The sequence below is a fragment of the Papio anubis genome, chromosome 6 (genome assembly GCF_008728515.1).
Source record: "Papio anubis isolate 15944 chromosome 6, Panubis1.0, whole genome shotgun sequence".
Lineage (NCBI taxonomy): Eukaryota > Metazoa > Chordata > Mammalia > Primates > Cercopithecidae > Papio > Papio anubis.
The window spans coordinates 24783474-24811314 of NC_044981.1; the positions used below are offsets into that span (position 1 = coordinate 24783474).

The window sequence follows — 27841 nt, forward strand, 5'->3', positions numbered from 1 at the left end:
ATTTTTAATTAGGTATCAAATGTTAGTATAACATGTCAGCCAGGTGTGATGGCTTACGCCTGTAATCCCTACACTTTGGGAGGCTGAGGCAGGCGGATCACTTGAGGCCAGGAGTTTGAGACCAGCCTGGCTAACATGGCAAAATGCTGTGTCTGCTAAAAATACAAAAGATTAGTTGGGCATGGCGGCGCACACCTGTAGTCACAGCTTTTCGGGAGGCTGAAGCACAAGAATTGCTTGAACATGGGAGGCAGAGGTTTTAGTGAGCCTAGATTGCGCCATTGCATTCCAGCCTGGGTGACAGGGTGAGGGTCTGTCTCAAAAAATAAAGCAAAGAAAACCATGTCAATGAAAATAACTTGGAGAAGGGGTCAGGGAGCCTGGCCAGTTAGAACAAGTTCTTTGAAGTTGGTTTAATAACATGCAATTGAGCTTCCTTAAGGAAATGGCAAATGGATAAGAATCCGTTGGAAAAACAGTATGCATGAAGTCTGGATTAGACTGAACTAATTCGCCAATATGTTTTACAAGGCTAGCATAACTGATAGCAAGATTTGAGGATGGACCAGCTGGGTGTGGTGGCTCATACCTGTAATCCCAGCACTTTGGGAGGCCCAGGTGGGTGGATCACTTGAGGTCAGGAATTCGAGACCAGCCTGACAAACATGGTGAAAACCCGTCTCTACTAAAAATACAAAATTAGCCAGGCGTGGTGGTGCACACCTGTAGTCCCAGCTATTTGGGAGGATGAGGCAGGAGAATCACTTGAACCCAGGATTCCTGGCAGAGGATGCAGTGAGCCGAGGTTGCGTCTTTGCACTCCAGCCTGGGCAACAAGAGCAAAACCTCATCTCAAAAAAAAAAAAAAAAAAGATTATGAGGATGGACCATAAGGTTGGAGTGGGGGAGTCTAGAGCCCTATTAATATAGATTGAAAAATCATACATAAAATGGCAAGTCTAATCTACTAAAAGACAAAATGATGACCAAGTTAGGGTTTATCTCAGGAATGCAAGACTGCTACAATATTAGTAAACATGAAGTTATTTATATTAAAAGAGAAAAAGCATATCCTCTTAATAGATGGTAAAATAGCATTGAAAAAATCCAACACCCTTTCTCGTAAAAACTCTTGGTAAGCTAGGAAAATAAAATTTTAACCTGAAAGAAACTACGCTACCCATGTTTAACATAATGCTTAATGGTGAAGCTTTGGATTTAGTTTCAAGGTCAAGAGTAGAAAAGGATGGACCACAATTATTTCCAATTCTTTTGGAGGTTGATGCAATAAGACCAAATGAAGGATAATTGTAGGAAGGTAAGAGAAAAGCTAATCCAAGAGCAGCTAGAAATGAATTTTAAGACTACACCATAGGTAACATATCTCCCCCAAATAAACAGAAGTGGTATTAGAAGAAAGAATAAATTCTAGTGAGCCAAAAAGCAACAAACGTCCACCACACTGCCTTAGGGCCCTTGTACTTTTGGTTTGTTTAGAAAATTTCTTTGTCTGACCCGCACCCTTCAAGATATTTCAGTTGACTTTTAGGTTGTGACTAACTAGGTTGTTAGGTCAACCAAGAAGGATAAGAATTGGTGTATACATATCTGAGCTCCTTGGGACCTCTGGATGAAATAACTCTTACAGTGTATGTGTTGTGTGTTTACCAGATGGTTTCCCAGCAGGATTAAGCTTCCGTTTACCTACAGTGGCAGCTTTCTTCATACTACATCTTTTGTTGGCTTTCTTCCCTTCCCTATTGCTAGTTCCTGAGATCACCTCCCAAATAATATCTCAAATTCTTAAGCAAATCCTCTGATTTGCTTCTAGGAAAACTCAAATGTTGGGAGAGATGAACTTAGAAGGGACAGCAAAGGAAGACAAAATCACTGTTGTTAAAGCTTTGGTAAGCCAGTTTAAAATTCAAAGTTTAGAGTAAAAATGCCTCAGCTCAAATCTAAATCTTGTATCTTACTTCCTTCAACTTAAAGGGGTTCCAGATACCAAAAAGGAATTTGAGTAGAACATATTATTAGATTACCTTATAAGCTAATCTTCTGTAGATAAAATGTTAACCAAAATTTCTCTAAACATTGTCACAGAGAGGCCTTCAGCAATTTCTGGTTAAACATGTCAATTGAACAGAGCCATTTAATTTCGGTCTTTCCGAAACCTTATTAAAATGACAGTAAGCTGTAAAAAACATAATCCCGTGCTGACAAAGCAGAGTCAACAGAAAGTGAGGCAAAAGTCACAATGCAGGGAACAGAATAAAACAAAAGCAAATGATGTAAGTATGGCTGAGCAATCCCATTTCTAGAAACTTATTCAACAGATATACTCACACATGTGAAATCACACATATTTAAGGTTATTCGTTACAACTTTGAACTATCAAAATATTGGAAATAACCTAAATGTTCATCAGTATAGGACTGGTTATATAAATGACAGTTCACCCTTGAACAAGGCAGCCATTAGGGAAGCCAACATCTGTACAGTTGAAAATCTGCATATAAATTTTTCTTTTTTTCTTTTTCTTTTTTTTTTTTTTTTTGAGACGGGGTCTCGCTCTGTTGCCCAGGCTGGAGTGCAGTGGCGCGATCTCAGCTCACTGCAAGCTCCGCCTTCCGGGTTCACGCCATTCTCCTGCCTCAGCCTCCCGAGTAGCTGGGACTACAGGCACCTGCCACCATGCCCGGCTAATTTTTTGTATTTTTGTAGTAGAGACAGGGTTTCACCGTGTTAGCCAGAATGGTCTCGATCTCCTGACCTCATGATCCACCCGCCTCCGCCTCCCAAAGTGCTGGGATTACAGGCTTGAGCCACTGCGCCCGGCCCCCGACCCCCACTTTTTTTTTTTTTTGAGATGGAGTCTGGCGCTGTCACCCAGGCTGGAGTGCAGTGGCGCCATCTTTGCTCACTGAAACCTCCGCCTCCTGGATTCAAGAGATTCTCCTGCCTCAGCCTCCAGAGTACCTGTGACTACAAGCGCGTGCCACCATGCCTGGTTCAAAATTTTCTTTGGCAATCTTCTGCTTTTAAAATTTAGATAAATTTTCTTTTTTTGAGATGGAGTCTGGCTCTATCACCCAGGTTTGAATGCAGTGGCGTGATCTTGGCTCACTGCAACCGCCTCTGGGTTCAAGTGATTCTCCTGTCTCAGCCTCCCGAGTAGCTGGGATTACAGGCACACACCACCATGCCTGGCTAATTTTTGTATTTTTAGGAGAGACGTCAGTTTCACCATGTTGGCCAGGCTGGTGTTGAACTCCTGGACTCAGGTGATCTGCCCACCTAAGCCTCCCAAAGTGCCGGGATTACAGGTGTGAGCCACCACAACCGACCTAGATAAATTTTCTGCTTTGAAATTATTATTGTTATTTGAGACAGGGTGTCACTCTGTCACCTGGAGTGCAGTGGCACAATTTTGGCTCACTACAACCTCTGCCTCCTGGGCTCAAGCGATCCTCCTGCCTCAGCCTCCCAAGTAGCTGGGACTATAGGCACACACCATCACACCTGGCTGATTTTATTTTTTATAGAGGTGTCTCACTATGTTGCCCAGACTGGTCTCGAACTCCTAGATTCAAGCAATCCTCCCATCTAGGCCTCCCAAAGTGTTAGGATTACAGGCATGAGCCCCACCCCACCCCGCTGAAATTAGTTTTTATTTGAGGCAAGGTCTTATGTTTTTTAGGCTGGGTTCAAGTGATCCACCTGCTTCAGTCTTACAGGTAGCTGGGATTACAGGCATGCCACTATGCTCAGCCTTGCATATAATTTTTTGCTCTCTCAAAACTTAATTATCAGCCTAATGTTGACTGGAAGCTTTGCTGATAATATAAACAGTTGATTAACACATATTTTGTATGTTATAGGTATTATATCCTTTGTCCTTTTTTTTTTTGAGACAGAGTCTTGCTCTGTTTCCCAGGCTGGAGCACAGTGGCGCGATCCGCAACCTCCGCCTCCCAGGTTCAAGCGATTCTCCTGCCTCAGCCTCCTGAGTAGCTGGGACTACAGGCACATGCCACCATGCCTGGCTAATTTTTTGTATTTTCAGTAGAGATGGGGTTTCACTATGTTGGCCAGGATGGTCTCAAACTCCTGACCTCATGATCCAACCTCCTCAGCCTCCCAAAGTGCTGGAATTACAGGTGTGAGCCACCGCACCTGGCCTATATCCTGTGTTCTTATAAAGTAAATTAGAGAAAAGAATTAAGCAGATCATAAAGAAGAGAAAATATTTTTTACTATTCATTAAGCAGAAGTGGTTCATCATAAGAGTCTTCATCCTCATCATCTTCACATTGAGTAGGCTGAAGAGGAGTCTCGGTGGCAGACTTGCTGTCTCGGGTGGCCGAGGCAGAAGAAAATCTTCGTATAAGTGGGCCTGAGCAGTTCAAACCCATATTGTTCAAGGTCAACTGTATAGTACAGTCATACAATGAAATACTCTGAAGCAGCAGAAAAGAATCAAACTCTTTAAGATGTAGAACCAAGTGTGAAATAAATTATGTATGTATAGAATGCTAGTATATGTTAAAACAAAGACGAAGAAAGGGATAAATGTATATTTTCTCGTATATAGATAGAATACTTTTGGAAAGATACAGAAGAAGCTACTTCTTCTTTTCTTTTTATCCTTACATGAGTTTATACGTTTTAATTGGTTGCATGTATGCTTCTTTTCCATATCTAATATTTTTCCAGCTCCAATAGCTGCAACACTCCTGGTTTTAGTGGAGATGAGGGACTTACCTGATTAGTGACTTTGGGAAGAACAAACCTTATGGGCTTGCCTCAGCTCTTCCCTTCTTTGTCTGGGGAGTGAGGGCTTGCACAGAGCACTGATGATGTTCTCAGCTGCTTCTCTTGGTTCAGGGACAGGCTGAACTCAAATTATTAATCAAGTGAAGAATAAAGACATCATTGGACATGCAAATGCTCAAAACATGTACCTCCCCTTCATTCTTTCTCAGGAAACTACTGAAAAATTTTCAAATTAAAATGTTGGAATGAACCAGAAAAAGGGAAGAGATAGTATATAGGAAACAGGCTTCAAGATGAGAGGGGTAATGGGGGGTCCTGGATGTTGAAGGGAACCCCTAAAATACTGTATTTGTTAGCTATAGGGCAGGCCCAGATTGGAGCAAGAAGATGGTGGAGCTGGAGCTAACAGTTACTCAATGCATGATTGTATTGAGAGATGTTAGACATATAGAGGAAAGTGTGGGAATAAAGTAGTGATAGGTATTCAGAAAACTAAGTTAAAAATAAACTCCACCTGGGCGCAGTGGCTCATGCCTGTAATCCCAGCACTTTGGGAGGTGGAGGCGGGTGGATCGCGAGGTCAGGAGTTTGAGATCAGCCTGGCCAATATGATGAAACCCTGTCTCTATTAAAAATATGAAAAAATTAGCCAGGCGTGGTGGCGCGTGCCTGTAGTCCCAGCTGCTTGGGAGGCTGAGATAGGAGAATCATTTGAACCTGGGAGGCGGAGGTTGCAGTGAGCCGAAATCGTGTCACTGCTCTCCAGGCTGGGTGACAGTGCGAGACTCCATCTCAAAAACAAAACAAAACAAAAGAACTCCAAAGAAAACAGAGTTGTGGAAAGAAGGAAGTGTAATCATAGTATCCCGTATGACTTAACCTTGAAAAATATGGAATTAATCATATTGCGTTTTAATTAATTAATTTATAACAGAGCTGGGTCTTGCTTGGTTACCCAAGCTAGCCTCAAGCAGTCTTCCCACCTCAGCTTCCCAAAGTGCTGGGATTACAGGTGTGAGCCACTGTGCCCAGCTCTCATATTTTTTAAATCAACAACTGTGACATAATTACATCGAGAGGAAGAGGAAGGCAGGTGGAGGTAGGCAAGATGAGTGTTAGAGTGCCAAATTCCATCTGTCCTATTCAGAAGGAAGAACAAAAATCTCCAAAACTGAAAAAAAAGAAAAGAATTAACAATGTATATAAATTATTTAGAAATATGGAGGTAAACAAATACCAGAAGAAACAACTGAAAGAATTCAGATGGTTCCCTCTGGGAGTGTAAATGAGGAGGGGACTCAGGGGCTGCTGTTTCTCACTAGAGGCCTCGCATTAATTTGACTTTTTAAACTGTGTACGTGCATTTCTTTGAAATAAAAACTTAATTTTAAAAGCATTAAAAGGCTGAATGTGGTGGCTGACACCTGTAACCCCAAAACTATGGGAGGCCAAGGCAGGAGGGAATGCTTCAGCCTGGGAGTTCGAGATCAGCCTGGGCAAAATAGCAAGACTCCATCTCTCTTTTAAAAACGTGTGTGTAAACTTTTCACATATCTATATACACACACACATATATACACATATATGAAAAAGAAATTAGCAGGGCATAGTGGCTTGCACCTGTAATTCTAGCTCCATGAGAGGCTGAGGCAGGAGGATTGTTTGAGCCCAGTAGTTCAAGGTTATGTATGATTTATGCCTCCAAATTTTCAGAGGCTGATTTGAGTAATAACAAAACTCTGGTCTCCTATTTAGCCAGCTCTGCGTGTATTAAACTCTTTCTCTATTGCAATTCCCCTGTCTTGATAAGGTTCATAGCTCAGTGGCATGAGCTATGATTGCACCACTGCACTCCAGCCCGGATGAAAGAGTAAGAGGCTATCTCAAAATAAATAAATAAATAAATAAAATTAACGAAAAAAAAAAAAGTAATTCCTGACAGTAATTCAGTATCTAAATGGAACTTCCAGTTTCCAACCCTTAATCTATTCCTATCAACTAGATTCTAGTTGAGAAACTCTACATTCCACACTTCACAAAACCACAAAGAATGGAAATGCTCAGCAGAACATAGCTTTTTCTGGTCTAAGATCTGAGAAAATTCCCCTCCAGATCCTTCTTAAGGAAACCCCATCTGATGATGTGATTGGCATCCTCCACAACATTCCTGTCCCAAATACAAGTGAGGATCACGAATCTACGTTACTTCTTTTTTTTTAATAGCCCCCTCTGTGTCTAACACTATAGCACAGCTCAGTCAAAGCAAGTCTGTGAAAGATGAAAGTACATAATTCAATGTTATGGTTGCAACTGAAGCTAGAGAGGCTAGATTCTCTAACTGTAGTTAGAGAATCAGGTGCATATCCCTTAGGCACTTTTCTGCCAATATTATTTTTTCGAATAAAATTTTTGATGAGGTTGGTTAACACACATAGAGTGCAGGTATTCTGTTGCAGATTAGTAGACAAAACAGAGAGAATAACATCTTTTTATGAAAATCTAAGAGCCTACCTAACTTTAGTCATTGGCACACATGTGCTCCATCTCCATCCAGACGTTCGTGCCAGTGGAGTTGCGGGGCTGCTGCAGGTGGAGGTAGGCAAGAAGAGTGCCAATTCCAGTGCTAACTCAGTCAGCCCTATGTGCAACCACATCATGCTCTGATAGCTCGAGAACCACCTCAAAAGCACCGCCACCGGAGGTTCTGTACTGAAATAGGGCTGAAAGGATTCAGGTGGGTCAATAGTGCCTGCTGAAGGAGTTGGCTGTGGGTGGGGCTAGGATTTGGCTTTTCTGGGTGCCTTGGTTTAATGTCATCTAATAACTCCCAAAGTGCACCATTGCTCCTAACAGTTAAATACATGATGCATCTTCTGATGAATTTCAATTTTATGAAATTAATTTTTATGAGGTCTTTTTTAACTTTTAATAATTTTTTTTTTTTTACCACACAGAAGCATATGGTTAAAATAAAATACCAGCATATATTTTTTTCCAATGGGAAATCAATTATAAAATACATATTTTTAATCAACTTCAAAAAAGATATATTAGAAAATAAGAGTTTCATGATTTAATGGTAGACATTGAGGATATACATTCTCTCTCCTTTGTATAATAGGTGGCAAAAAATAATATTCCAGTTCTGTAATTTTACAAGTGTTCATGTAACTGCCCCAAGAGTTCTTCTTGCTCTTTGCCCAGACAGAGCAGATTTATCAAGACAGGAGAACTGCAATAGAGAAAGATTTTAATACACATAGAGCTGGCTAAATGGGAGACCAGAGTTTTAATATTACTCAAATCAGCCTCTCTGAAAATTTGGAGGCTGGGGTTTTTTAAGGATAGCTTTGTGGGCAGGGGGTTAGGGAATGGGGAATGCCGATTGGTTCTGTTGGGGATGAAATCATAGGAGGCTGGAACTTGTCCTCTTGTGCTGAGTCAGTTGCTGGTTGGTGACCATAAGATCAAAAAAACCAGCTTGGCAGTCTGGGTGGTGCCAGCTGATCCATCAGAATGCAGGATCTGAAAAATACCTAAAATACTAACCTTAGGTTTTTCAATACTAATCTGTAGATGCAACTGGGGAGGTTGGAATCTGGTGGCCTTTGGCTGCATGACTCCTGAGCCATAATTTCCAGTCTGTGGCTAATGTGTTAGTTTTATAGAAGCAGTCTGGTCCCCAAGCAAGGAGGGAGTTTGTTTCAGGGAAGAGTCTAGGTAATCATCTTTGTTTCATAAACTATGAACTAAATTCTTCCCAAAGTTAGTTTGGCCTATGCCCAGGAATGAACAAGGGCAGCTTAGAGGTTAGAAGCAAGGTGGTGTCAGGTCAGCTTTCTTTTGCTGTCAGATTTTTCTCACTGTCATCATTTGTGCAAAGGTGGTTTCATTCATATTCCCCGTTGTATCTAACTGCGTGCTTTAACATCTTTATTTCCCAATGGGAAAGAATACACTCATGAGCAAGCTCAATGGGCTCTCTCTACGAGGTATTTTAAACAGCATTGTTTTTCTGAAGTTTGATTATTGCCGTTAACTGTATGAAAATCTATACAGAACTCTTCAACTACAAAGGAAAACATCGACTTTTATTGTTTATTTCAGTTGTCCAGGGTAATACAATGGCACAGAGAGCTGCAACATGTAACTGGACTTAGAGAAACTAACTCCTGTGAAAACCAATTAGGAAATACAGCACTTCTGCAAAATTCTCTGTCCATCCAGACCAATTCTCAGCAGCCAACATTTGCAAATGGTATTTTAGAGCCCTGTGCTCTTTAAGCTCCTTGACGTAAGACAAGTTATTGCATGTCATGACAGAGAGAACGTAACAAGTCCAAAATTTAAGGAGGAGGTAGCTGTTTATTTCACTTTTGATAGTAGACTCGAATCTGCCTTCAAAAAAACTAACGAGAATAGGAATAAATTGCAGACTTTGGGCTCTTTTCTGGCTGACAGGGTTTAAGTAACACCAACATGCCACACTCTGGAGCAGCAGGATCTTTATTTTTGGTGCCACCTCCTCATCTTGCAACAAGTGAGCCACTTCTTTCATGTACTCAGCTGCAAATTTCCCAGCAGGTGGTCCTCCTGTAAAACAAACATTTGCATTTCCAGAAGTGTTTGGTGTATCTAGTAGCTAATAACACTTTGAATGCTCCTATATGTTCATATTCTTGTTGCCCTATAGAGGATACTTTGGATACTTTGAATTTTCCTGTCTTTTTCCGTCACCTCCCATGCTGCTGCCATGAAGACAAGAAAGTGTGTGTTGATAAGCAAGCAGTGATTTGAAAAGCCTGGGAAGGTCTCTGCTTGCTGGTCTCCTCCCTGGTGCCTTTAAGCAAGCACCCAGGAGTGAGTATTGAGTATTTCTTTCTTTCCTTTTTTTTTTTTTTTGTTTTTTTGAGACAGAGTTTTGCTCTTTTTGCCCAGGCTGGAGTGCAATGGCACGATCTCAGCTCACTGCAACCTCCACTTCCCAGGTTCAAGCGATTCTCCTACATCAGCCTCTCAAGCAGCTCGTATTACAGGCATGCACCACCACGCCCAGCTAATTTTTTGTATTTTTAGTAGAGACAGGGTTTCACCATGTTGATCAGCTGGTCTCGAACTCCAGACCTCAGGTGATCCACCTGCCTTGACCTCCCAAAGTGCTGGGATTACAGGCGTGAGCCACTGCACCTGGCCAAGAGTGAGTATTTCAAGGTGAATAAAACCTGGCTGTGTTCGCTTAGCAAATATCCCTCGTGGTCTCATTCTGGATTATCTGCCTTTAGTACTGGTGGGGAAAAAAAAAAGAAGGATCCCAGAGCATTAGTGCCAAGAGCAAATGGAAAGATTGAGCAGCACTGTCAGGGACTGACTGGCGGGAGGGAGGTTTTCCTGAGTTTTTGTTCGTTGCTGTCCTGTTCCCCTTACACATTTCTTGCCTCAACTCTTTTGCAGCTATGGGACTAACACGACCTTACAAGATTTTTCTTGTTTAGCCACTGACCCAGCCTGGCCCTAGACTCTACTTTCACCATATACCTGAGCCCCAGTGCAAATCTCAAACTCCAACAAGGTACTAGCCAAGAGGACACGGGATGAAGACTTTTTAGGTGGTAAGGAGTAGCTGACAAAGCTAGTCGGATTCTTGCCACTGGAGGGTTTTTGTTTTTTTTTTTTCTGAGACAGGGTCTCACTCTATTGTATAGGCTGGAATGCAGTGACGTGATCTCAGCTCACTGCAACCTCCATCTCCTGGGTTCAAGCGATTCTACTGCCTCAGCCTCTCGAGTAGCTGGAATTACAGGAATGTGCCACCGCACCTGGCTAATTTTTGTAGTTTTAGTACAGCTGAGGTTTCATCATGTTGGCCAGGCTTGTTTTGAACTCCTAACCACAGGTGATCCACCCACCTCCGCCTCCCATAGTGCTGGGATTGCAGATATAGCCACCATGCTCGGCGCCACTGGAGTTTTGATCCCACTTGGATTTTTCTTACTTGTTCTCCACGGTTCCATGGTCCTAAGAATATTCTATTCAACATTAAAGCTTTACCTGAAGCCTAGGCAGAGGCCCTTTCCCTAGCTTCCTACCAGAACAGCTAAGGCTAAATACCATCAAATTAAGGAATTCTGATCCTTTTATAATTAGCTAGCTCTTCCCACAAATGGTGAAGATAGCTACACAGGAAACTCACCCTGCGCCATGTTGGGGGAGCCCTTAACCCCTACTCAGATGGGTGCATCTCCTATGTTTCCTGTCTCCTTTCTAACTCTGTGCCAGTGGTTCCCAGCCATTCTGGCAACAAGGACTCTTTTCACTGTTTTCTTTCCTGAACTCCATTCTTTGAAAGATTTAGTCTATCAAACTACATCTAAGTAATTCATCTTCCCACTTAAAACTCAGTCTAAGGGCTGGGCGTGGTGGCTCCTGCCTGTAATCCCAGCACTTTGGGAGGCTGAAGTGGGTGGACCATCTGAGGTCAGGAGTTTGAGACCAGCCTGGCCAACATGCTGAAACCCCGTCTCTACTAAAACTACAAAAAATTAGCTGGGCGTGGTGGCGGGCACCTGTAATCCCAGCTACTAGGGAGGCTGAGGCAGGAGAATGGCGTGAACCCTGGAGGGATAGGTTGTTGCGGTGAGCCGAGGTCACGCCACTGCATTCAAGCCTGGACAACAAGATTAAAACTCCATCTCAAAATAATAATAATAATAATAATAATAGGCCGGGCGCGGTGGCTCATGCCTGTAATCCCAGCACTTTGGGAGGCCAAGGTGGGCGGATCACGAGGTCAAGAGATCAAGACCATCCTGGCCTACATGGCGAAACCCCGTCTCTACTAAAAATGCAAAAAAAAAAAAAAAACCAAAAAACAAATTAGCCAGGCATGGTGGCAGCCGCCTGTAATCCCAGCTACTTGGGAGACTGAGGCAGGAGAATCACTTGAACCCAGGAGGCGGAGGTTGCAGTGAGTCGAGTGCCATTGCACTCCAGCCTGGGCAAAAAGAGCAAAACTCTGTCTAAAAAAAAAAAAAAGACAAAAAAATGAAACAAAACAAAACAAAACATAATAATAATAAACATAATCAAAGACTCTTATAGCCACCAGCCAGAGCTTCTTGTTAGGAAATGTGTTATTGAGGACAGTCTATAAAATCTCATTACACATCCTAAAATTTATCAATTAGGAAAAAATGGAGTGAGTTTGGACTTGATGATTATTAGAGCAATGTGTGTTCAAACAGTTACCACTTTATTTTCCACTTTGCTTTCTAGCCAAGTATACATTAATTGTCTGTCACTAATGCCCCATTGGCCTACCTAGTAAGTGTCTTAAGAGTATTAAGTTTTTATTGATTTTTCTAAGATATTTACTGTACAGTGCATAAAATAAAAAGTAAAATATCAGGTAGTTTTACTCTGCATTGGAATCATATCACTAGGTTGAAATTATATCAAAGATTTTTTTAAATGTTAATGAGAAGTTTGATAGGCAGTTTAGTACATATATATTTTAATTAATAAAAATGGGAGACATTTAATTAGTAGTTTATTTGATGGGCACATTCTTTTAAAACATGAGATCCTTGAGGATAAAATAATTAGTAATATTTTTGGCACAAAGACAAAAAATTTCATCCAATGAAATGTTATCAGAATTTTAAGATTACAGCTAAGAAAAATTACTAAACTACAGCATTATAAAATGAGTGTCATGAAACACTCATTTTAGTACAGCCAGTTAGATCAGTACCTGTGAAGGCCAGCAGTCCAATTTTCTGGGCAGCTTGAGCTCTCCTCTCAATGGGTAGGGATTCATTCATCAACACTTGACCAAGTACAACAATTTTTTCCTTATGAAAATAAGTCTCAGTTGAAGGGATTTGTTTTTCCTTCTTCTTAACAAAAAAGCCCTTAACAGTGGCACAGCAGTATTTCTGGAAATGCCGACACAGCCCCGCAAAATACCCATACATCTTAACCCAAATTTGCCTACAAGAAAATCGGCTGTTAGCCATTGTGGAAAAAGGCCAATGGTCCTTCAGGTGCATCACTGGCAGTCACAGGAGTTCACAATCAAGAACTCTGGAATACATCACTTAGCAACACTGTGGAATGGAATATACAAACCAGGGAAAGCAATAGATGCCTAAATTCTTCAGCTTGTCATTGAAGGCCTTCTACTATTTGGACTAAACCAATTTTACTTTCATTTCTCTGGTGTACAAAACCTCAACTTAAACTTGTTTCCCCTAATGCACATGAATCTCACTATTGTCTTTGAACCTTTGCTCAGGCAGGGTATATTTGGAACTTGCCCATTCTAGTCTGATTATTCCAACATGTATTTTGCTTCTTTCCATCGATCTTTCATAGTATTGTTACCTCTTTTGCTTGTTTGCTACCCAAAGAGAGTTCTCTACATCATAGATTTATCTTATTTTGCTGAGAAAATAGAGCAATGAAAAGACACCTTGCATAACTCTTACCAGTGCATTCACCCACCTATCTGCATCTACGGTACCCATAGACTCTGACTTTCCTCCTGTTACTATGGATACTCTCTCTGTTTGTGCAGTAGATGTCAATCAGTTCCTCTCACCTCAAGAATGTTGCTCTACAATTCTCTTATCTTGGTAATTTTTCCATCTCAACTGGACCCTTTGCATTATCAACAAACACGCTATACTTTTTTTCTCATTACAGAAAGAAAACTCTCTTGACTTCATTTACTTTCTCCTCGCAGCGACTGCACATTCACTTCCCTGCTCCCCTTTACAGTACAGCTCTTTAAAGAGCTGCTATACTCCCCATCTCCAGTCTTTCTCATTCTTTCTTACATGAATTCCAAATAAGATTTCAACCCCATGACTCCACTGACATTGCCTGTTAGGGTCATTGAATTGTCACTCTTTGACATTTGACACTCCTTTCTCTCTGAAACACATTTCATCCAGCTTCTAAGATATCACACTCCTAATTTTTCTCCTCCTGGCCACTCATCATTTTCCTTTACTGGTTCCTCTTCTTCTTTATGACCTCTAAATATTAGAGGCCCCAAGGTTCATCAGTCTTTGTATGTGTTTTTTTTTTTTCTTTTTCTTTTTTTTTTTCTTTTGAGACTAGGTCTCTCTGTCCCCCAGGCTGGAGTGCAGTGGCATGATCTTGGCCCACTGTAGCCTCGACCTCCTGGGCTCAGGTGATCCCCCTACCTCAGCCGTCTGAGTATCTGGGAACCACAGGTGCACACCACCATGACCAGCTAATTTTTCTGTAGAGATGAGGTTTTGCCATGTTGCCCAGGCTGGTCTTGAACTCCTGGGCTCAAACAATCCACCCACCTAGGCTTCCTAAATGCTGGGATTACAGGCGTGCCACCATGCCTGGCCCTTTTTCTTTATCTATACTTTCTAGATAAGATAAACCAGTTTATGGCTTTAACTATTACCCATATGCTAAAGACTCCCAATTATATATATTATGTATATATTATATTAATTATATGTATATATAATTTTTTTTTGAGACATGTTGCCCTGTTTCCCAGGCTGGAGTGCAGTGGCCCAATCATAGCTCATTGCGGCCTTGATCTCCTGGGCTCAAGTGATCCTCCTGCCTCAACTTCCTGAGTAGCAGGGACAATAGGCCACCACACCTAGCAAGTTTTTAAATTTTTTTTTTTTTTTAAGAAATGGGGGTCTCACTATGTTGTCCAGTCTGTTTTGAACTCCTAGCTTCAAGCAATCCTCCCACCTTGGCCTCCCAAAGTGCTGTGATTACAGGCATGAGCCACTACGCCTGCTCCAATTTTATATCTTTAACTGGATTTCTCACCTGAACTCCAGACTCATATTCAGTCATAAGCTTGATAGCCCCATTTGAATGTCCAAGACGCTTTTCAGTTTTAACATGTCCAAAACTGAGTTCCAGGTCTTCCTCCCTAGACCTGCTGCTTCTCAGTTTCTGTATCTTGGAAGATGGTATTACATCTTCCTTGTTGTTCAGGTAAAAAATTCTAGATTCATCCTTGGCTTCTACCTATCTAACATCTCATTTTCAACTTATCAACGAATGTATTGGCTCTACTTTAAAACATCCCAAATTTGAGACAGTCTACAGAATATACCTGCATATGCTCTTCAAATATATTAATATGTGAAGGCTTAAAAAATTGGGGTTACTCTGCTACATTAAAAGAGCCTGAGAGACATGACAACTAAAATAAAAATGTAGGCCGGTGCAGTGGCTCTCACCTATAATCCCAGCACTTTGGGAGGCCAAGGCAGGGGGACCATCTGAGGTCAGGAGTTTGAGACCAGCCTGGTCAATATAGTGAAACCCCTTTTCTACTAAAAATACAAAAAGTAGCCAGGCATGGTGGTGCGTGCCTGTAATCCCAGCTACTCAGGAGGCTGAGGCAGGAGACTCACTTGAACCTGGGAGGCAGATGTTGCAGTGAGCTGAGATCTGGCCTTTGCACTCCAACCTGGGTGACAAGAGTGAAGCTCCATCCTCAAAAAATAAAAAATAAAAAATAAATGGCCGGGTGCGGTGGCTCATGGCTGTAATCCCAGCACTTTGGAAGGCCGAGGTGGGCGGATCATCTGAGGTCAGGAGTTCAAGACCAGCCTGACCAACATGGCGAAACCCCATCTCTACTAAAAATACACAATTAGCCGGGCGTGGTGGCGCATGCCTGTAATCCCAGCTACTCAGCCGGCTGAGGCAGGAGAATCGCTTGAACCCAGGAGGCAGAGGTTACGGTGAGCCGGGATTGCGCCATTGCACTCCAGCCTGGCCAACAAGAGTGAAACTCCATCTTGAAAAATAAGTAAATAAATAAAAATAAAAATGTAATCCCTGCTTGGATTCTGTACATAAATACATGTGTATGTGTCTGTGTGTGTGTATGTTTGTGTGTGTGTGTATGCTGTAAAGGGTATTACTGGGACAATTCGGAAAAACAGACCTTCCTTGTCCAATAAGGTAGCCACACATGGCTGAGTATTTGAAATGTGACGAGTCTCAATTGAGATGTGTTGTAAGTGCAACACGCACCCTGGACTTTGAAGACTTTGTAGGAAAAAATGTAAAATATTTCAATAATTTTTATATTGATCATATTTTGAAATATTTTATATTAGGTTAAATAAAATATATTATTACAGTTAATATCCTCTGTTCTTTTTTCTTTGTCTTAAGTGTGGGTACTAGAAAATCCAAAACACCAAGCGTGGCCTCTTTTCAAGGCTTTTGTACTTATTGTTGTGCAGGGGAGAAAACAATTTCTTTTTTTCCCCTTTTTAGGTTTTTAGTTGAGACACTGTCCTGAAAATAAAAGTCAGATTAACAAAAGAAAAATAAACGGAAGTTTATTAATGTGTGTCGTACCCAACGCACAGGAGAGCCTTCAGTTCAAAAGTATTTCTCTCTCTAAGCAGTGGCTTAAGGGCTTTGCTTAAATAGTATTTTAACAAAGAGCCACGAATCCTATCTAGTGACAAGACAAAGAAAAGACCATCTTCAGGCTTCCCAAAGGTGAGAAAATGCGGGAAGGTAAATTGATGGGAAGAGTGAAGTCTGTTCCTGGGTCCTCTGGCAGTGCTGTCTCTGAGCCTTGGTTATGAGCTGACCAAGGCAGAAAGGAGACTGTTTTAACCTTTTCACTATAATCTCCAGCATTTTAGGGAGGAATATTTTAGTTGCCTCCAGTTGCCTCTGCTTGGAATGTTCGTCCCAGAGATAATCCACGTGACTCATCCCAATAGCTCCTCGGATCATTCCTCAAATATAATTTTCTGTGAGGCCTTTGCACTCCTTTTTTTTTTTTTTTTTTTTTTTTTTTTACGGGGTCTTGCTGTGTCACCCAGGCTAGACTGCAGTGGCACGATCATAGCTCACTGTAGCCTCAAACTCCTGGGCTCAAGCAGTCCTCCCGCTCCAGCCTCCCAAGTAGTTGGGACCACTGGTGCACACCATCACGTCCGGCTAGTTTTTAAAATTTTTGTAGAGTTGGGAGTTTCAGTATGCCATGCAGGCTGGTCTTGATTTACTGGCTTCAAGGGATCCTCAGCCTTGGCCTCCCAAAGTGCTGGAATTACAGGTGTGAGCCACTGTGCCCGGCCCCTGACTACTCTCTTCAAACCTGTGACCTTTGCTTTCTCCCTGTGTCTCTCTTCACCTCACCTTGTGCAATCATTTTTCCCCTTCTCTGCTTTGCTCTCTTCCCTTGCCAGGATATAAGGCCTGGGAGTGCAGGGATTGTTATTTCTTTTGTTTTTCTCCATTATTCTATCTCCAGTGCCAAGAACAGTCCTTGGCATACACCTTGTTCAGAGTAAGTAAGCAACAAATACTTGTTGAATGCATGAGAAGTTAGAGATCCAATTTTTAGCAAACAATTATTATTCCTTGAACAAGGTGTACTTAGGACTGCCTCAAAATCAAAAGATAATATTTGTTTACTAAGAAGTACTATCTCCAGGAAAGGTCAGGGATAAAAATATTTTATTTGAGTTTTTCTGATACAGCAAGAAGTACTGGCATTTTTCAGTGAACTAAGGTTTACAATTTTACTTTATAATTTTGTAAAGTAACTAAGGCAATTTAGTTAAACAGTATAGTAGCAAACCTTATAGAGGAAAATGTTTTTACCACTGACTCAGTAAAAGCAATCACTGGTATTTAATGAGTCACGTGGTAAATACTGTGAGAGTTGAAAGTCAAGGGCTCCTTTGTGATGATGCTAGTGGGGTCTGAGTGGGAACAGAACATACACAAATCAGCGAAGGAACTTTTTTTTTTTTCCCGAGACAGAATCTCATTCTGTTGCCCAGGCTGGAGTGCAGTGGCACGATCTTGGCGTGAGCCGCCGTGCCTATTTGCCCTCAAGGAGCTCATAGTCTCTGCTCGTAGATACCACAACAGTGAAACTTAGCTGTCCAATTAGCTTTACAACAAATCTGAGATTTATTATCTCTATTTAGAGATAAAGGAATTTCAATTTAAAAATAAAATCACCAGCTGTGGTGGCTCATGCCTGTAATCCCAGCACTTTGGGAGGTCGAGGCAGGCAGATCACCTGAGGTTGGGAGTTCGAGACCAGCTGATCAACATGGAGAAACCCCATCTCTACTAAAAATACAAAATTAGCTGGGCGTGGTGGCGCATACCTGCAATTCCAGCTACTCAGGAGGCTGAGGCAGGAGAATTGCTTGAACTCAGGAGGTGGAGGCTGCAGTGAGTCGAGGTCACACCATTGCACTCCAGCCTGGGCAACAAGAGCAAAACTCTGTCTCAAAATAGATAAATAAATAAATAAAATAAAATCAAGGTGAAAATGAGGTGCAGTGTGTTCCATAAATACCAACTCAGAAAGGGCATGTGAAAAAAAAAAATCAGACCCTGCACATGATGCTAGTAATTCAAAAATAATTTTTATTTTAACTTACATGACTGAAAGATCAATGAATACAAATGCCACAAAACTGAAAGCACCCCCTCAACCAAACATAAAATACAGAAGTGAATACAAAAGATCTGAAATTAATTACTCATGCAATAGTCAAAAAAATAAAAAAAAAAAAGACAAACCAAACACAAAATCCTGTAACATCTGTGTTTGATTTTCTATAAAAAGAAGCATTTCAACCATTTAACATAAACTATAGACTATACATACTAACTACAGCCTGTACAATGTACCTTTAAAGTGAAGGATATATGAATATATATAATATTTATAAATATACAGATATATACATTATAACTTCACAGTTGAAAGAACTATTTGCCAGAAGCCTGGCAAACAATTTGCACTTTGAAATGAAATGAGTCCTTTTTAAAAGTCTTGCTAAAATGTAAATATTTAAAATGACATCTAAATGATACAAACACATCCATAGTACAGTTGATATCCCACAGTTTAAATTACACTCACATATATTGTTTTGATACCTTGGCATACCTCACCTTGTATACTCTTTAGAGGAAGAAAAGATATTTTAATGAGAGCTACTGAATGGTCTTGTACTTTGCTTAATGAACTTGCATCTCTGATACTGAAGCAATAATGGGACCTGATGTTTGAACTATTTGGCCAGGGAATCCTACCAGTGAGTGATTTCCCTGGGGGCTGTAACCACCCCTCAGGATGTCCTTCTTTCTAATCCCATGGTCATTTTTACAGAAGGAGGGACCACTTTAAATGTCCCTCCACTCCTACTCCATTAGGATTTCTCCGACCTCTAGGTTCCTCCACCTCAAAGAGCATCACAGGTTTGTGAATCTACAGCTTTTGGTTTTGATTTGTCTTAGCAGCAAAATACCCCTACGGTAAGAATATCATAAAAAACGGCTCTCATTAATTAAAAAAAAAGCGTAAGTTTTGAGTTTTTTGTTTGTTTTTAAGTGTATAGGTATAAACTTAAGGTAGTTCTTAGTCATGTACTTATCTTTTTTCCATAATGGAAACATGATTTTGGAATTTTCAGGATGGGGAAAAGAAGCAAAATAAATTGTGGGAGTTTTTTCTTTTCTTTTTTTTTTTTTTTTGAGACTGGCTCTCATTCCTCTGTCACATGGGCTGGAGTGCAATGGTGCAATCTCAGCTTACTGCAACCTCTACCTCAAGCGATCCTCCCACCTCAGACTCCAGAATAGCTGGGAGCACATAAAATTAAAACATCTAAACTCTCACAATGGGTCATTTTGCCAGGTTCTGCAGGCAAACTTTTATTTGAAGAGATTCTTTTTTGTGCTTTGTATTGAAAGTAAAGTTAGGTAGCTAAGGGAACAACTCAACCCTGAGACCACGACAGAGAAAAACTGCAAGGCATATGATGTTTATCGAAGTATCACAGGACTATTTCAAGCTTATAGAGAAACTTGCAAAAAAGTACAAAGATGGCTATTTTTAAATTTCATACATATTAAGATAAGATGGACTCTTTCACTGAGTATTATCAGACACAATTGACGATGTAATCTATTGAATTATACCATAGCCCTATCCTATGTTGGCCAAAGGAAAAGTAGATAGGTACTGTGAAATGAGACTCTGAATTCTTTCTATAACATGTTTTTGTTGTTGTTTTGTTTTTTGAGACAGGGTTTTGCTCTGTCACCCCGTCTGGAGTGCAGTGGTACAATTATGGCTCACTGCAGCCTCAATCTTCTGGGCTCAAGCAATCCTCCCCCCTTAGCCTCCCAAGTAGCTAGGACTATAGGTGCACGCCACCACGCCCGACTAATCGAACAATTTTTTTTTGTAGAGACAGGGCCTTGCTATGTCGCCTAGGTTGGTCTTGAACCTACTGGGCTTAAGCAATTCTCCTGCCTTGAGCTCCCAAAGTGCTGGGATTACAGGCATGAGCCATTGCATCCAGCCTACATTTTTATTTTAGTTTTCGTGTCTCTCAGGCTCTAAACAATTTCCAGCCAAAACCACAGCACCATCTTGATGAAAAGGGTCAGATATTAAGACAGCTGTTAGGCAGTTAACCTGTAATTAAAAGGCTGTGGCAACTTCAGTTCCATGACGACCTCCGACTTTGACACAGTCTCGAGGAAATTTGTCCAATTGTTCATATGCCAGCCGCCCATCTTCTCCTAAATATAGAACATTAAATATGAATACAAATTCAAACTTAACGTTTTTATTTATTACTCAAAGTAACATAGTGCCAATTGTTTAGGTATGGACTGCTATAATATGCTATGTTAACTTTTGGTAAGGAAAAGTTATCTTTTGTTATTCCTAATTATGTCATTGTTTTCCAGGTGACGCTTAGAACCACCAAGAACTTTTGAGCTAATTAATGCCAGAGACCAAAAGAATGCCAGGGTATGAAACAGAGTAGAAGTCTCATGGCCATTTGATATTGATGATTTCACATAATAGATTTGTTTCAGAGCAATTGTATGGATTATATTTTAAGTACATTAGGGATTTCAATATGGCTGATCTTTTAATGCATTGAACTTTTACATAACTTTTACTTGTATACATTATATATTGATACATCTAAATGATCATTGGTAAAATCAATCTTAGGCTTTCAAACTTCAGCTAAAAATTACTCTTTACTATGTAAACATATAGAGATGCCGTCTACCAGCTACCAGCTAGTTCATTTTGCCTGTAGCACCACCTTGAACAGTTAAGATGCATTTGTAAATAATTTTAATGTTTTGTTTTATTTTTCTACTTTAAAAAATGATTAGAAAATGAGAAAATAAAATACAAAGACAAGTGATAAGAAACAGGCTTTCATAAATGTAACGCAAGTGAGACAAAGATGAAAATAGTTGTGCTTAATCAGAAGTTCATCTGGGCGTGGTGGCTCACGCCTGTAATCCCAGAACTTTGGGAAGCCAAGGTGAGTGGATCACTTGAGGTCATGAGTTTGAGACCAGCCTGATCAACACAGTGAAACCCCATCTCTACCAAAAAATGCAAAAAAAAAAAGTTAGCTGGGTGTAGTAGAGTCCGCCTGTAGTCCCAGCTACTTGGGAGGCTGAGGCAGGAGAATCGCTTGAACTCGGGGGCAGAAGTTGCAATGAGATGAGATTGCATCATTGCACTCCAGCCTGGGTGATAGAGTGAGACTCCATCTCAAAAAAAGAAAAAAAGAAGTTCACTGTGAAGGAAAACAAAAGTAAAAAAAAGATTCAGAAAATGTTGGAATTATATTGACATGAGGGGGTTTTAGAAAAGGAGCGTAATTATTGTAATTATGGATTTTATAATACATTAGAGTCTCTCCAAACAGAAACATTTCAGTAAAGCGAAAGTCTGGTTAGGGTTTTTTCCCCCCATACATTTAACTTTTTCAGGAACACCTTAGATACAAAAACAGATACCTGCCTATATTTAAAAGAACCTTGCAGAGTGAGCTTTTCTATAGGCAAAAGCCTGCCTTTTTTTTTTTTTTGAGATGGAGTCTCACTTTGTTGCCCAGGCTGGAGTGCAATGGCGCTATCTTGGTTCACTGCAACCTCCACCTTCAGGTTCAAGCGATTCTCCTGCCTCAGCTTCCCGAATAACTGGGATTACAGGCGCCCACCACCACGCCTGGCTAATTTTTGTATTTTTAGTAGAAAGAGGGTTTCACCATGTTGGCCAGGCTGGTCTCAAACTCCTGACCTCAGATGATCTGCCCTCCTTGGCCTCCCAGAGTGCTGGGATTACAGGCGTGAGCTACTGTACGTGGCCATCTCTTATTAACGTTAAGAGATTTTTTTTTTAACAGTCTTTGCATGCCTTGACTTTTCAGAGGCAATGCTCCATTTTTTCTAGTTTGGTAGTTTTCAAATTTTTATTACTTTGGAGTAGAACCCTTTACTCGAAACAAAATGTTGATATACAAAACCCTGATATATTAAATAGATTAAACACAGGACCTTTCCAGTTGATGGCAGAAGAAGATGGAGCAACAGAGGGCCTGAGTTAGGGTCGTTCACGTGCTCCCTCCTTGCCCACTCACGCACACCCCGCTATGGATGCCTCAAGCTAAGAAATGCGACTTTAAGAACCACATCTACTAGGCCAGTTCCTAGTTTGCTCATGAAGAGATTTTAGTTTAGAGGTGTTGTGTTCTACTCCCAGAGTCCCACAGGGTACAGTGGCCTAGAGTGGCAAGATTCCATCTTGGTGCCTGACTAGGTCTGGGTGCCGATAGGCAAGTTACACAACCTCAGCCTGCTTTCTGTAAAATGGAACTAATTGCACATCTGCCTTTATGGACTAGTTTTGAGTACTAAATGAGTTAACCCATACAGGTCCCTCAAAACAGTGCCTGGTCTGGAGCAAGTCCTCTATGGGTGTTACCCAATATTACTACAGTGACATGAGTAGGTTGGGTATCTGACTCTTATTCAGTTTTCAGTGTCTTGATCTGCTCTGCTGCTAGTCATTTTTTTTTTTTTTTTTTTTTAGCTAGAGCTAGAGGTAGAGTGTGGTGACACAATCACAGCTCACTGTAGCTTCGACCTCCTAGGCTCAAGTGATCCTCCCCCTACCTAGCTTCCTGAGTAGCTGGGACTACAGGCTCATGCCACCATGCCTGGCTACTTGAAAAAAATGAGTTTTTTTTTTTTTTTTTGGTAGACCTAGTCTTGCTATGTTGCCCAGGCTGGTCTCAAACTCCTGGCCTCGGCCAGTGCAGTGGCTCATGACTTTATTTATTTATTTATTTTTGAGACAGAGTCTCGCTCTGTCGCCCCGGCTGGAGTGCAGTGGCCAGATCTCAGCTCACTGCAAGCTCCGCCTCCTGGGTTCATGCCATTCTCCTGCCTCAGCCTCCCAAGTAGCTGGGACTGCAGGCGCCCGCCACCTTGCCCGGCTAGTTTTTTGTATTTTTTAGTAGAGACAGGGTTTCACTGTGTTAACCAGGATGGTCTCGATCTCCTGACCTCGTGATCCACCTGTCTTGGCCTCCCAAAGTGCTGGGATTACAGGCTTGAGCCACCGCGCCCGAGCTCATGACTTTAATCCTAGCACTTTGGAAGGCGGAGGTGGGAGTATCTCTTGAGGCCAGAAGTTTGAGACCAGCCTGGGCAACATGGCAAAACCCCATCTCTATCAAATTGAAAAATATATATTTTTTAAAAAGAATAAAATTGTTTAAAAACAAAACAAAACAACCCATAAAACAAGAACTCATGGCTTCAAGCAATCCTTCTACTTTGGCCTCCCAAATTGCTGGGATTACAGGGTTGAGCTACCACGCCCAGCTCTGGCTAATTGTATTTATTTTTATTTTGTAGAGATGGGGTTTTGTTATGTTGATCAGGCTGGTCTTGAACTCCTGTGCTCTCACACTCAAGCAATCCTCCTGTGTTGGCCTTCCAAAGTGCTGGGATTACAGGTATCAGCCACTGCAGCCAGCCTTCTGCCAATCCTTTAACTGCCTTGTGAAGTAGGCAGAGTGTTGGAGGGGAGAGAGCTATAGCTTTGGGGAGTCAGGGAGTATGGTTCCAAGCAGGTCTGAGGTCCAGCTAGGACACAATGAAATGGCCATGGTCATGGTGAAAACTGTTCTGTTTCTGTCCAACATAGTGGCCACCAACCACATGTGGCCACCAACCACATTTAAATCTAAATGGTAATTACAGATGGTCCCTGTGACTGACAATGGCTTAGACTTATGATTCTTTGACTACAATGGTGCAAAAGCTGCATGCATTCAGTAGAAACCATACTTTTTTAGCATGGTATTCAATACAATCTATGAGATATTCAACACTGTATTATAAAATATGCTTTGTGTTAGATGATTTTGCCCAACTGTAGGCTAATGTAAGTGTTCTGAGCATGTTTAAGGTAGGCTAGGCTAGGCTATGATGTTCTGTAGGTAAGATGTATTAAGTGCATTTTTGACTTAACAGTATTTTCACCTTACAATGGGTTTATTGGGATGTAACCCCATTGTAAGTCAAGGAGCAGCTGTCCTCAAAATGGAGTAAACTTAAAACTTCAGTTCCTCAATCATGGTGGTGAATGTGAACAGCTCAACAGCCATTTAGGATGACTGCTGTCATACCGGACAGTGCGCATATCGAACAATCCCATCACCATGGAGGGATCTACCGGACAGCTCTAGGTTAAAATATCCAAATCATTCCATACTGGTTGGTAAATAGTTGCAGCCCTGAGTCCTTTAAGTGCCCACAATGACCTTCTGCCCTTTGTCATAGGGCATTTTATCAATTCCTATTGAAAATACTATTTTCACTATACTAATTCAGTCATTTGTGTGAGAGAAAAATGTGCCAGTATTTGTACATTAGGGTCAAAGAAGATTCATAATATTGAGTTCAGGGGGTTCTCAAACTTTGTATTAGAATCACCTGGGAGGCTTTAAAAAATCCTGATGCCAAGGAACACTTAGACCAATGAAAGCAGAATCTTTGGGAATAGATTGTTTAAGCTTCCCTGGTGAATGAGCAGCCAGTGTCGAGCACTGCACACTGGTGGTGTGAGAGGGCCCAGGGCTGATGCGAGCAGTGTGCATGAAGAGCTAAGGTGAAGCAGGTATGGTGATGGCTTCTGGAGATACTGCTGTTCGCACAGCTCCAGTGAGTCCCGGGGCACATTCTTTTGGGATCAACTTCCTTAGATTACACTGGAAATAGAAGCTTCGTTGGCTATGCTTTGTAAGCGCCTGGCTTACCTTCATGGTTATTTTAGAATACGAAGGGATAAAGGAGTTTAAACTAATAATACCTGGGTACATTTTTGGAGAATTAAACAATTTCTATGCCTAATACAGCCATAAGGAATAACTTTTATCCTTTAAACAAATATATACTGGCTAAGATTTCTGTGGAAGAAATAATATATTCAATAGCAGAATGATGCCTTGTTAAACCCATAATTGTAAGAAAGAGGGCCTAACAATAAATGGGATTTTCACAGTGATTATAAATGCCATGAGAATCTTCTTCATGTTGTTTAGTTACTATCACTAAACAAGGGTGGCTTTTTTTCTAAGCTGCATTATTGATTGGATTATGTCTGAGGATTTCTAGGAGCATAATTTTTGTTTTTTTTTTTTTGAGATAGAGTTTTGCTCTTGTTGCCCAGGCTGGAGTGCAATGGTGTGATCTCGGCTCACCGCAACCTCCGCCTCCCAGATTCAAGTGATTCTCCTGCCTCAGCTTCCCTAGTAGCTGGGATTATAGGCATGTGCCACCACACCCGGCTAATTTTGTATTTTTAGTAGAGACGGGGTTTCTCCATGTTGGTCAGGCTGGTCTTGAACTCCCGACCTCAGGTGATCTGCCCACCTTGGCCTCCCAAAGTGCTGGGATTACAGGCATGAGCCACTGCACCCGGCTCTAGGAGCATAGTTTTTACACTTTTAAGAGTGTGTTGTTGAAGTAAAATTATTTATAATGATTATTTATACTTTTTTTTTTTGAGAGGGCGTCTTACTCTGTCACCCAGGCCGGAGTACAGTGGCATGATCTCAGCTCATTGCAACCTCTGTCTCCTGGGTTCAAGTGATTCTCCTACCTCAGCCTCCCAAGTAGCTGGGACTACAGGGGCACCCCACCATGCCTGGCTAATTTTTGTATTTTTAGTAGAGACACGGTTTCACCATGTTGGCCAGGCTGGTCTCGAACTCTTGACCTCAAGTGATCCACTCACCTTGGCCTCTCAAAGTGCTGGGATTACCGGGGTGAGCCACCAAGCCCAGCTATTTATACTTTTAAATTCAGAATTAAGAAAGGCTTTCCCTATCCTCCCAAGTCCCCCAAAAAAGAATAAATGTATAATGTCTGCTAGGCATGAACCTTCATAAAATAAAGTAAAGAGGAAGGGTTCTCTGGATATTTCAGAATAAAATAAGTACTCCAATTATTTTCTTAGGTATCAGGGCTCAGATGGGCAGAGGCTACAGGGCAGTCAGAGGTTAACCTGGGACTCAGGGTGAGGCTGAGATACCTGGGGCTTTACAGCATTCCCTGGGACGCATCTCTGGTACCTCACCCAACCTCTGTCCTCCAGGGAGTGTCAACCCCACCCTGGCAACCCAGCCTGGATTCCTATTGCCTCTGCTTTATGGTTTGACTTCTGTGTTCTTGATTCCAAATAGTATACAGACTGATCAGTCCATATAGAAAGGCTCCAGAGAATATACTTCACTCTCAGCATCCAGACAGAACGAGGAGCTGGGGTGAGATGGACACTGATCAGTTCTTCGTACTCTGTGTGAGAAGACGGCCTACAGCAGCGAAACTGCTAAGACAGGGTACACGAAACTTCTCCTTACTGGAGAAGGGAACATCTCAAAGGGAACATCCCTCTGAGAGTGCCAGAAGCACACAATCATGTAAACAACAACAACAACAATAAAACTCACCCAGAGACAAGAGGGTTTCGGAGGCTACATTTCTGATTTCTTCAGTATCAGACTGACACAATGTCACCAGCATTTTAATGCTTTCAGTAGCCTATGGGGGAAAAATAGGTTACATCGTGTTTTGATATTTAGGTCTAGAGTTCCATGAGAATTGGCATTTAACAACTGGTGGGAACTTTAGCCTCACTTTGTTGCCCAGGCTGGAGTGCAATGGAGCGATCATAGCTCACTGCAGCCTTGACCTCCTGGGCTCAAGCAATTCTCCTGCCTCAGCCTCCTGAGTAGCCAAGACTGATTTTTAATTCTTAATCTTTGGTAGAGATGAGATCACACTATGTTGCCCAGGCTAGTCTCAAACTCCTGGGCTCAAGCAATTCTTCTGCCTTGGCCTCCTAAAGTGGTGGAATTACAGGTGTGTGCCACCATGCCTGGCTGATTTTTGTATTTTTAGTAAGGATGAGGTTTCACCATGTTGTCCAGGCTGGTCTCAAACTCCTGACCTCAGGTGATCTACCGGCCTCAGCCTCCCAAAGTGCTGGGATTACAGATGTGAGCCACCATGCCTGGCCCTAGAGCTGGTTTTAATCACAGGCCGTTAACTTTTTCTTTTGAGGTATTAATCCCTTTCTTTATCAGGCCTGCAGGTCCCTGCCTCTTTTCCAAGATTTTGGCAAGTTCTAAGGTGTGGCTTTCTCTCATTCTTTTCTCAAGACTGATTTGTCTTATTTTTTTGTGATGAAGGTAGGTCAAACATTACATCTTGCCTACTGAAAGGGAAACTTCCATGTCAGGAGTTCTCAGTCTTTTCGTACTTGTTTACATTCTAGCTCTCTCCCTGCTCACGACACCTTATGACAATCAAAACTGGTTCTCTGCTTAATAAAGAGAGCTTGTGGGGAAGGATCTGGGAATTCAGTAGCATACTGAATTTTAGTACTTCTTTTCAAATCTTATTTGTCCCTGCTTTTTGTTGTTCACAATAAAAGTGAGTGAAATCACCATACATCTCATCTCCCTTTTAAGATATACTTTCCTTTTTTCTCTTTTTTTTTTTTTGAGACAGAGTCTGGCTCTGCCACCCAGGCTGGAGTGCAATGGCACAATCTTGGCTCACTGCAACCTCTGCCTCCTGGGTTCAAGCAATTCTCCCACCTCAGCCTCCTGAGTAGCTGGGATTACAGGCACCTGCCACCATGCC

General features: G+C 41.6%; 2 protein-coding genes across 9 annotated transcripts in view; both read right to left on the reverse strand.

The window, feature by feature from the left end:
• Positions 1-8847: 8847 nt before the first annotated feature.
• Positions 8848-13911, reverse strand: ARMH2 (armadillo like helical domain containing 2). The gene is made up of 2 exons (XM_003897136.5): positions 12528-13911; positions 8848-9370 (listed from the first exon to the last, which is right to left on the reverse strand). Exons 1-2 carry the CDS (start codon positions 12823-12825, stop codon positions 8943-8945), a joined length of 726 nt encoding a protein of 241 aa, XP_003897185.1. The 5' UTR covers positions 12826-13911; the 3' UTR covers positions 8848-8942.
• The window catches only part of RIPOR2 (RHO family interacting cell polarization regulator 2), a 248891-nt gene continuing 230342 nt past the window's right edge, over positions 9293-27841 (reverse strand). For 7 of the 8 annotated variants that reach the window (XM_031666962.1, XM_017957633.3, XM_031666965.1 and 4 more), the window contains 2 exons: positions 26644-26734; positions 18189-20383 (listed from right to left, as the gene is read on the reverse strand). In XM_031666962.1, the coding sequence (XP_031522822.1) occupies positions 20283-20383; positions 26644-26734 (192 nt within the window). In that variant the 3' untranslated portion in view covers positions 18189-20282. Of the gene's footprint in view, positions 9371-18188; positions 20384-26643; positions 26735-27841 lie in introns of those variants that run through there. The other variant, XM_031666961.1, reaches the window with a different exon arrangement.